This window comes from Hoplias malabaricus, chromosome 3 (assembly GCF_029633855.1).
Source record: "Hoplias malabaricus isolate fHopMal1 chromosome 3, fHopMal1.hap1, whole genome shotgun sequence".
NCBI classification, from domain to species: domain Eukaryota; kingdom Metazoa; phylum Chordata; class Actinopteri; order Characiformes; family Erythrinidae; genus Hoplias; species Hoplias malabaricus.
In genome coordinates, this window is record NC_089802.1 from 1,394,534 (window position 1) to 1,405,663 (window position 11,130).

Sequence of the window (11,130 nt, forward strand, 5' to 3'; positions counted from 1 at the left end):
ATAGGACTTAAATACACTTTATACTCTCGTTGTCTATTTTATTACCTTGACTGACCATAATCATGTTTCAGTTCTATACTTAGTGACTGTAGTCCATCTTTTCATACTGAGTTAGCCTTCTTTTATCCTGCTCTTCAGAGCTCAGGACCCCACGGGACCACCATAGAACAGGTGTTGGGTAGTTGGTCAGTCTTAGCTCTGCAGTTACACAGATTTATAATAGACATTATTTATCAGACACAGCAGTGCTGTTGGGTTTTAAACCCCTCAGTGTCTCTGCTAGACTGAGAATAGCCAAAACTGTCCTGTGTCACTGATGAGGGACTAGAAGTGGACCAACTATGTAGGTAAATCTAACAGTGAGTGGACACAGGGTTTAAAAACTCCAGCAGCACCGCAGTGTCTGATCCACTCTACACCAGCACAACACACACACACACACACACACCCACATCAGACTACCATTGCTGTCACATAAACTTTATCACACGCATGCACACAAAAATTAGGGTTGTTAAAAGATATGCATCTAAAATACATCCTAATACAACCCATCGTCTGTGTGACATTTTGCAAATATGAAACTTTCCATCCAAGAAAAATGAGGGAAAGCTATTGTTCCATGATATGGAGTCTTTAAAGAGGACAAACTGTCCATAAGGGAACACTTTTCAAGTGTTTAAAAAACGTCTGTGACATGCTTCGTTCAAAATACCACAAGGATCAAACCACAGCACTTTTTAGAACTACCAGTTTCAGCCACTGTTGAGAACAAACTTGTTTTTACTTTCAAGTGCAAGAGCCTTACACTGAGGCACAAGCTTTTAGTCACTTTTGCTTTGTTATCTTTCTTCCCCATTCTCGTTTTAATCATCGCTAATTTCTCAGGGCTTTTGATTCCGTTTAACCTCGACTTTGAGCTCTCACATGAACACGGGTTCAATGCTGTGGTTGGAGAGACTCAGACGAGGAAGCAGGACTACACTGAAATGCCTGCTATCTGCATTAGACACAGAACAGTATCAAAATGTCCTCAGATTAGCGTAGATCCCCAAAAACAGACTTGTTATAATATTTCACAGTGTGTGCGTTGGTAGGTATTAGTAGTAAGAGGTATTAGTGCTACGGTAGTGGGCGATTGTTTGCCATCTAACTGATGACCTTGATGATAAACAATAAATGAATAATAATAATAATAATGCATGTTGCTTAAAGTAACATTCTTATAAGGCAAGGTTTTTCAAACTGAATTCACAGTTGGCTCTTTATTGTTTGTGCACTGTTGCTGTCCACGTTGCTTTTGGGTCAGTGTGGGTGCGGAAACAATACAGAACTGAAAACTGACACCAATCTGTGCACACAGATCACAATGGGCTCAGGCTGCTGGACTCGTGTGCCCTGCCAAACGTCCCATGGCTCAGGCCTGCTTCAAACAATAGGATTGATATTAACAGTTACATGTCTAAATAAGGATGAAATTGTGGCTTGGGGTCTTTGGCCATGGAAATAAAATACCCTTTGACTAGTACGGCATTCTTCCTCTGCTCAAACATGCCGAGTTTCCTCTTCTCTTCTCCTCATTAATGGTGACGGTATAAAAAGTGTTTACAGTGCACAGCATTTCAAAAGACTAGAACTGACCGTTAGTAACACATTTCCTTAGTTACTGGCTGTTTATAACTAATTCACGTGTTCAGCTGAATGAATTACCATTGGATAATGTCCTTTTAAAAGCTATTACCTTGGTTCAGAGTTTGTCCCGTTGACTGTTTTACCACACTTCCCTCGCAGTCAGTGTTTTAATTTTCTTTAAATACATTCTATCGGTGCCCTTTGTTGTTGTTCAGGCTGAGGGAGGATGCACACCACTCGCAGTCCCTCGTCCATCCAGTCCGGAGGAGCCGGTGACACTCTGGACCTGAGCTTGAGCGGATCACAGCTCTCAATGGGCCGCAGACCCAGCAGCGCATCAGCGGGGAAGCACTTCTCTCGCTCTATTTCTGTGTCTGTGGCCAGCGATGGTCGGGGAAAGCGCAACACACTGGTGAGTCTCACACCCCCCAGTAATGCAGTCTATTTACCTGATTTCATTAATTATACAGTTATTATCTATCTATCGTTACACTTATATAGCGCTCACACAAACACCTACCCTCCATGTTTTTGGGACTGGGGGAGGAAGCCGGAGACCCCGGAAAAAACCCACGCAGACACAGGGAGAACAGGGAAACTCCACCCAGATGGGACTTGAACCCAAGATCCCAGCGCTGGGAGGCGAACGTGCTCACCACTAAACCACCATGATTTATTGCAAAATCTGATTTTCTGAGGTCATTTTTTATAGTATTATATGATTTCATGCTTTTATAAATGATTTTCATTATAACACAAGAACTTATCATTCATTCATTATCTGTAACCCTTATCCAGTTCAGGGTCGCGGTGGGTCCAGAGCCTACCTGGAATCATTGGGTGCATGGCAGGAACACACCCAGGAAGGCAACACACACACACACATTCACTCACACACTCACACCTACTGACACTTTTGAGTCGTCAATCCACCTACCAACGTGTGTTTTTGGACTGTGGGAGGAAACCAGAGCACCCGGAGGAAACCCACGCAGACACAGAGAGAACACACCACGCTCCTCACAGACAGTCACCCGGAGGAAACCCACGCATACACAGGGAGAACACACCACGCTCCTCACAGACAGTCACCCGGAGGAAACCCACGCAGACACAGGGAGAACACACCACACTCCTCACAGACAGTCACCCGGAGTGGGAATTGAACCCACAACCTCCAGGTCCCTGGAGCTGTGTGACTGCGACACTAACCTGCTGCACAAGAAGTTATAATCAAGAGTGTAGTCCTGGGAGTGAATTAAGTCAGAACATATGCTGCACTTTCATCTAAATAGCTTTTCTTTAAAGAAGCGTCCATCATTTTGCGGTGTCTTCCAAGGAATTACTTTCTTGCACAAAGTTGTCTTGTAGGACTGTCAGAGATGTGCCTATGATTGCTTATGATTGGGTGAAACCGTGCATTAGTGGGTATTCATTACTAAGGTGTAACCACATTTTCTTCTTGTCATGCCACTGAAGTCTTTAATTTCCGTGTTGTTGCCTGCTGTTGTTGACAGGTTGATACTGGGTTTGGAAGTTCCCGTGCCATAAAGAACTTGCGGCGTTCAAACAGCACCACACAGGTGAACCAGCAGGCCAACGTTAGCCCCAGGTACAAAACACTACCTGAAGTGAATATGAGTGATGTGTTGGAGTGTGGTATTACTTTCCTGTACCTCTCGTGTCATAGCAAATTCCTACCGAAATCTGCAGAAAGATTTACAAGGTTTTAATGAAGATATAAATAAAAAGATTCAACGTGTTTTTGCTGTAGACTTAAAGACTGTGAAGATGACTCTGAATCACTAAAGAGACCATTTGAACACTCCTGCTGTGATGGTGGAAAGCCACTATACTGCACAGAGTACACACAATTAACACAGGGTCATTTATCTGATAGTTATTAACATATAAATCCTGGTACAACTTCAGTCTCTAACAAGGTGCTGGAGGACACCAGCCTTTATCCTCGACCAACACATTTCAGCACACAGGCCTTAACGCTAAAGCCGTCCAATGCACAGTGTATGTTGTAGAAGTTGTGCTGGTATCTGCCCAGTAGCCACATGTTCCTGGGCAGTGTGTTGAGTTTCTTAACAACAAATCAAACATTTTTTCATTGAAGTGGATGATGTGAGACATGCCCCCGCATGCTGTCTATCTGTGAGGCTTGTGTGCTCTTAGCCGCAGGCAGTGAGTGTCATGCTTGGGTGATATCTCCTAAGCTTTAAGGGGGATTTGGGGGTCTGTTCTGGAAAGAGGAGCAACAGCTGAGGTTTGGAAGCTGGGGTTCTTTCTTTTTCCAAAGACAATGTCTATTGTGAACTGGCGGCTGCTGCCTGATAAAGAGTAGGGCAGTGGGGGGATGCTTTGTCGTGAGCAGGAGGTGGAGAACGAGAAGGCAGCCTCTCGAGTTTCTGTCAAATGAGGCTGCAGTGAAAGGAGAAGTGTGCACACAATGGGAGGCTATTGTCCAGCAGCTGCCGTCACCCTCCCCTCGAACAGTCTCCTGAGATGCTATAGAGCTTCTGAATGCAGAATGTCCTAGTGCTGCCCCCTCCCTTTGCCTGCTCCTCAATAACTGTCTTTCTCTGATCCCCTTTCCCCTGCAACGTGAAGGAATGCCCATGTAAATTCAGCGTCAGGCGTACTTTATGTTCGACCAGCTGGTTAGGGTTTTCACCCCCCCCACACACACACACACTCCAGTACACACAAGGCTGGAGAGCAGATGCTGATGGTGCAGATCAGGCATCTGCTTGATTCACCCGTGCTGGATGTGCTGTGGTATTTGAATACGTGAGCTGATGGGACGGCCATATGTCCGCATGCATTCTATGCATTTTAAACAGGGACTGTGCCTTTAAACGACTCCCCTCGCCTCACATTCCTAGACTGAGGCGTAACGCAGCTGTCGTCACTAAGCTGTCACTTTGAAAAAGGATATTTTATCTTCACGCTCTCAACATTTTCTCTGGAATAGTGACTCACACCTGAAGATCAGAACGTCTCCAACAGGGTTATGGTAGCGGTTGAGTCAAAACTGGCGTGTAATAGTAAGATTGGTATAAGAGCACGAGTGGCAAAACATGTCTTTCAGAGCTAGGCATTCTGGACAAACTAAAAAAATGGCAGAATTCGGGAGAAGAACATTGATAATGCCGATTTCCGCACGTGGGTTGGCTGTTGGCTCAAAATCTTCTACTCAGAAGCATCCAAAGAATGCAGTGATATGAATTATATTACTTTTCACTAATTTTCATTCTCTCTCTCTCTCTCTCTCTCTCTCTCTCTCAGTGATGGCCAAAACGAGGATTTCATGGCTTTGTTTGACAGCAGTGCTGATGGTAGAAGTAAGCTAGCTAGCCTCAGTAAGGCCTCCCCAGACCGGACAACATGGAATATATTGGTAATCCTCTACCCATAATGCTCTGCTGTGTCATTTACTACAGGCACTTATGAGTTTAAAGGAACCCTAGGGTAGTATTTGTATCTTACGATTACAGCTTCAACATCATTGTGATGTATCACTGAGCTGTTTTAGAGAGAAATGGAGCCTCAGTCATTGCTACTCTGGCCCAGCATTGCAGTAACTGCACTATGTAACTTCTGGAGGAGGGTAGGAAACCACCTGAACGTATGAATGAGTGTCTCTGTGCACCTCTTTCAGGATGACCAGCCCCGAGCTTTCCCTCTGCCCTCCAGCTCACGCAGCACCTGCAGTGTGGACTCCCCCACAGGTCTGAAGAAGAGAGATTCCAGCGTTTCACTTGCTGCCAATTTCACAGCGAACAACAGGTGGGAGGAGGGCGGAGCAGCTCCTGCCAAGGCCACACGTCTTGGCTTCTTTTACCCTCACTGTGCTGTATGAGTTAACTGTATGTGCAATGTTTTATATCCAGGAGCAACAAAGGTGCAATGGGAAACTCGGTAACTACCATCCTGCACAACAACCACTCAGACAAGCCCCTCACACCCAAGAGCTCCAACCAGAAACCCTGCTTCAAGTATGGACTCTTTGTATACTTTTTTGCAGATTAAGCGGAATATTCAGTACCAACTATTACACATTTAAAAGTGAGGAATTAAATCTAGGAGTTAGTTTAAAGTGGCAAAGCAGTCCCACACTCATCGTGTAGCTCTGCTCCGGAAAGCCTCATGTTGTTTGTTCTTTCTGTCTCTCCTCATGCTCAGTAACATCATTAAGGCTACAGTGAACGATGAGGGTGGGGCTCTTGAGAACGGTTCCCTCACTAAGTCACAGAAGAACTTCTCCTCGACTTCACCCAGCAACAACAGTGCTCCACGCAGCCCTCGGTCAGTGGCCAGACGAGAGGTCACTGAGGAGGAGGCAGAGAGGTCAGTCCTGGTTGAAGCGTTTGTTCATTTTTGTATTGTAATCACATGAGCTGCAATATTAATTACACTCTACATTATTCCAGTTTCATATTTTTAACCTACTTTAATTTAATAACAAATGAACAGAGCTTGATGCGGCATGGTGGTGCAGCAGGTTAGTGTCGCAGTCACACAGCTCCAGGGGCCTGGAGGTTGTGGGTTTGATTCCAGCTCCGGGTGACTGTCTGTGAGGCGTGTGGTGTGTTCTCTCTGTGTCTGTGTGGATTTCCTCCGGGTGACTGTCTGTGAGGAGTGTGGTGTGTTCTCTCTGTGTCTGTGTGGATTTTCTCCGGGTGACTGTTTGTGAGGAGTGTGGTGTGTTCTCTCTGTGTCTGCGTGGGTTTCCTCCGGGTGACTGTCTGTGAGGAGTGTGGTGTGTTCTCTCTGTGTCTGTGTGGATTTCCTCCGGGTGACTGTCTGTGAGGAGTGTGGTGTGTTCTCTCTGTGTCTGCGTGGGTTTCCTCCGGGTGACTGTCTGTGAGGAGTGTGGTGTGTTCTCTCTGTGTCTGGGTTTCCTCCGGGTGACTGTCTGTGAGGAGTGTGGTGTGTTCTCCCTCTGTCTGCGTGGGTTTCCTCCAGGTGACTGTCTGTGAGGAGTGTGGTGTGTTCTCCCTGTGTCTGCGTGGGTTTCCTCCGGGTGACTGTCTGTGAGGAGTGTGGTGTGTTCTCTCTGTGTCTGTGTGGGTTTCCTCCGGGTGACTGTCTGTGAGGAGTGTGGTGTGTTCTCTCTGTGTCTGTGTGGGTTTCCTCCGGGTGCTCCGGTTTCCTCCCACAGTCCAAAAACACACGTTGGTAGGTGGATTGGCGACTCAAAAGTGTTGGTAGTGTGTGTGTGTCTGTGTTGCCCTGTGAAGGATTGGCGCCCCCTCCAGGGTGTACTCCCGCCTTGCGCCCAATGATTCAAGGTAGGCTCTGTACCCACCGCGACCCTGAACTGCATAAGCGGTTACAGAGAATGAATGAATGAATGAATGAACAGAGCTTGCGAACTGTCTGTGTGACATTACAGAATAAATCTGCTGGTCTTTCTGCAAAAGAAAATGACCTAGAGCTAAATTTATAAGGATATATATTCAATTAAACGATACTTTTTGGGTATGGGAATGCTGAATAAGCTGTTCATTACGTGACTAGAACGAGTCCTTTGTTAATTATGAGGTTAAGTCATTCATAGCTAACTCTGATGTACTCTGCTCACAGGTATATTCAGCAGGTCAGCCACGCAGCAGTCACCATCCAGCGCTGGTTCCGTCACCATGCCGACAGGAAGAGAGCGAACGAGGCCGCGCTCAGACAGCTGCTCACGTCCAAAATGAAGGTGGGAATGTGCCTTCCTGGTGTTTCCTCGTCTGTGTGAAATGGACCCAAAATGTATTTGAATAAGATCGGACTCTGATCTGACAAAACAGATGCCTTGGTTTATGATTGGGTTACAGCTGCAGAAGCTGTTCTTGGGTTTTAACCAAGGTTTTTAGCTTTAACTTGGGGAACGTAAGTGTACTATGGTTTATTTCAAATGATTTTCTCTTGATTTGCCACAATGATATAAATATGGAGCATCTGAAACTAAATGAAAATGTAAAAGATCAGTACACATTTGTTGTACTTTTTAAAAACACACTTAATTAAATATAAACCTGTACAGAACCATTTTTCTGAATGCTGAGTAAGAATGAGATGTCTCACAAACTTTAGAGGTTGTCGTTTGGACTGGTAGAAAATTGAGATGCTTACATTTTACAGTCTCTTCTTCTTTGCACGGCTACATCTTCAACTTCAATGAGGTTCTAAATCTAGGTCAAAAGCTATTTCAGAAATATTTCTCTTAAAATCTGTATGTTACAAATGCTTCACACAAATGTGATCAAACAGGAAAGGGAACAACAGCAGGAGGAAGGAAAGACAGTGGGATCACAGAAGAAGAAAGAGGAGGACAGGAAACGCATCAGAGAGGAGAAGGCTCGTCTGGCGCGACTCACTGCTATTCAGGTACGTATGGATTCTGGTGCACAGACTATTTCCTGACTAATGCTAACCACCACAGAAAGGTTTGAGCTTGAATTCAGAAAAACACAGTTGGTGATCTTGTTAATGTACATATTTTATTTTGTGTGTGTGTGTGTGTGTAGGAGCTCCAGCAGAAGAGGGCTCAACGAGTTGTGGAGGTGCAGAAAACGGCTGAAGAAGAGCTGGACGCCCTGCAGCAAGCTGGCAAAGTTGGCCGTAAAAAGCTCACCCAGAGTTTACCCACCTCTCCCATAGCTGCCAAGGCCAAGAACACAGGTAAAATTATGGATAGCTTTCTCTCTCTCTGTCTCTGTCTCTCTCTGTCTCTGTCTCTCGCTCTCTTTCTCTCTCTGTCTCTGTCTCTCGCTCTCTGTCTCTCTCTGTCTCTGTCTCTCGCTCTCTGTCTCTCTCTGTCTCTGTCTCTCGCTCTCTGTCTCTCTCTGTCTCTGTCTCTCTCTGTCTCTGTCTCTCACTCTCTGTCTCTGTCTCTCGCTCTCTGTCTCTCTCTCTCTCTCTGTTTCTGTCTCTCTCTCTGTCGCTGTCTCTGTCTCTCTCTCTCTCTCTCTGTTTCTGTCTCTCTCTCTGTCGCTGTCTCTGTCTCTCTCTCTCTCTGTCACTCTCTCTGTCTCTCTCTTTCTCTCGCTCTCTCTCTGTCTCTCTCTTTCTCTCGCTCTCTCTCTCTGTCTCTCTGTCTCTCTCTGTGTCTCTCTCTCTCTCTGTCGCTGTCTCTGTCTCTCTCTTTCTCTCGCTCTCTCTCTGTCTCTCTCATTCTCTCTCTCTCTCTCTCTCTGCTTATTATGCTGAGAATTAAATCTGTTGTAGTATTCAAAGGAAAATGAGAGATCTTTTAGTACTTATCTGATCTGTGTGTGCACAGATTCCAATGTGAATTTGGTGACTGAGCTGGAAGATGCTGCTAACCTGAGGGCAGTATCACCTGCGGTGTCGACACGACAAGGTTCACAGTGCTCTCAGGTATTGACCTGATATAGTACAGATAATTTATTTACACCATACACCACACTTCACAACTCACACTGGCATTTTAATCTAGATAAGCATGCTAACTGAGATTGACCTCTTGCTCAGGAGATTCTGCAGAGATCTGTGAGTGTTGAGGACCAGAGGCAGGGGGTATTGTCCAGCAGAGGGCATTCTAAAACCACTCTCAATGACCTACTGGACTCCCTTAAGCTCTTGGAGGAGGAGCCAGATGGACTCTCAGAAAACAAGAGCTACAGAAAGGAGAAGTACGCATGGATAGACGAGGTGAGACTACTCAGTTTACAAACGATCAAAACATATATGATCAGGAGCAAACATGCAAACAATAGTATACGTTACAATATATTTATTCCGTGTTGTCCTCTGTATCTAGTCCTACACAGACTGGCTACACTAGCTCTCTCTCTCTCTGTGCCCCTCAGGACGGAGCCTCTAACTCACTGACCACAGACAATGTGGAGCGTCATGGTCAGCTGAGTCAGACTCCAGCTCTGCCAGATGAAGGTGCTCTGCTGTCTGAGGCCAAGCTTCAGAGCATCATGAGTTTCCTGGATGAGATGGAGAAGTCAGAGCAGGAGAGACCTCGTTCCGTCACGTCCGGTTCACACAGAGAGGTTCAGCTTCAGTCCAGACTTATTTGAAATTAGATGTATTGTGTTGTTACACCTTAAACCCTGCATGTGGGGTCAGATTTTATAGCTCTGTAACTACGTATTACTTTAAAAGTTGTTCCTTAAGAAAATATACAAATAAATACAGAAATGTATGCCTCATTAGTTTCTAAAAAAGATGCATATTGTTTTTTTTGTGTGTGTGTGTGTGTGTGTGTGTAGGTATTGCTGTCTGAAGAGGAGCTGGCTGGCGTGGATCATGCCTCAGCTACAGCTGCTGAAGTCACTAGCTCTATGATGAGACTTAAACTAGAGCTGGAGGAGAAGAGACGCACTGTCAACATGCTACAGTCTGCTCTGGTAAAAATAGCTTAAAATACATGCCTTTTAGTGTGTTTGTAAACACCACTGATCTAAACTGATCATAATCTGAACTGCAGGCTCAGCAGAGAGAGCTGACGCTCCATCATGTGAAAGAAACGGAGAAAGAGCTCAATCACAACTTCCAGTTGCAGAAGCAGCAGTATGAAGCTACGATACAAAGACACCTGGCTTTCATCGACCAGGTACACGCACCTCCCCTTATTCAAGAGTATTTCTGTTGAAGACTGTCCACAGGTGTGAGAGTGTGAGTGACTGGGTGAGAGTGTGAGTGACTGGGTGAGTGTGTGAGTGACTGGGTGAGAGTGTGAAACCGTCCACAGGTGTGAGTGACTGGGTGAGTGTGTGTGTGACTGGGTGATAGTGTGAAACTGTCCACAGGTGTGAATGTGTGAGTGAATGGGTGAGTGTGTGAAACTGTCCACAGGTGTGAGTGACTGGATGAGTGTGTGAGTGACTGGATGAGTGTGTGAGTGACTGGATGAGTGTGTGAGTGACTGGGTGAGTGTGTGAGTGACTGGGTGAGAGTGTGAAACCGTCCACAGGTGTGAGTGACTGGGTGAGTGTGTGAGTGACTGGGTGATAGTGTGAAACTGTCCACAGGTGTGAATGTGTGAGTGAATGGGTGAGTGTGTGAAACTGTCCACAGGTGTGAGTGACTGGATGAGTGTGTGAGTGACTGGATGAGTGTGTGAGTGACTGGATGAGTGTGTGAGTGACTGGGTGAGAGTGTGAAACCGTCCACAGGTGTGAGTGACTGGGTGAGTGTGTGTGTGACTGGGTGATAGTGTGAAACTGTCCACAGGTGTGAATGTGTGAGTGAATGGGTGAGTGTGTGAAACTGTCCACAGGTGTGAGTGACTGGATGAGTGTGTGAGTGACTGGATGAGTGTGTGAGTGACTGGGTGAGTGTGTGAGTGACTGGGTGAGAGTGTGAAACCGTCCACAGGTGTGAGTGACTGGGTGAGTGTGTGAGTGACTGGGTGATAGTGTGAAACTGTCCACAGGTGTGAATGTGTGAGTGAATGGGTGAGTGTGTGAAACTGTCCACAGGTGTGAGTGACTGGATGAGTGTGTGAGTGACTGGATGAGTGTG

At 45.9% G+C, this 11,130-nt stretch overlaps 1 protein-coding gene across 1 annotated transcript in view; it reads left to right on the top strand.

The window, feature by feature from the left end:
- cep131 (centrosomal protein 131) overlaps positions 1-11,130 on the top strand; it is a 28,950-nt gene that overhangs the window by 575 nt on the left and 17,245 nt on the right. Inside the window, exons 2-15 of the mRNA XM_066665642.1 lie at positions 1,848-2,044; positions 3,150-3,244; positions 4,930-5,041; positions 5,303-5,430; positions 5,535-5,639; positions 5,827-5,991; positions 7,231-7,348; positions 7,903-8,019; positions 8,160-8,313; positions 8,915-9,012; positions 9,127-9,306; positions 9,465-9,656; positions 9,876-10,013; positions 10,094-10,219. Of these exons, the coding sequence (XP_066521739.1) occupies positions 1,859-2,044; positions 3,150-3,244; positions 4,930-5,041; positions 5,303-5,430; positions 5,535-5,639; positions 5,827-5,991; positions 7,231-7,348; positions 7,903-8,019; positions 8,160-8,313; positions 8,915-9,012; positions 9,127-9,306; positions 9,465-9,656; positions 9,876-10,013; positions 10,094-10,219 (1,914 nt within the window). The 5' untranslated portion in view covers positions 1,848-1,858. The remainder of the gene's footprint in view (positions 1-1,847; positions 2,045-3,149; positions 3,245-4,929; positions 5,042-5,302; positions 5,431-5,534; positions 5,640-5,826; positions 5,992-7,230; positions 7,349-7,902; positions 8,020-8,159; positions 8,314-8,914; positions 9,013-9,126; positions 9,307-9,464; positions 9,657-9,875; positions 10,014-10,093; positions 10,220-11,130) is intronic.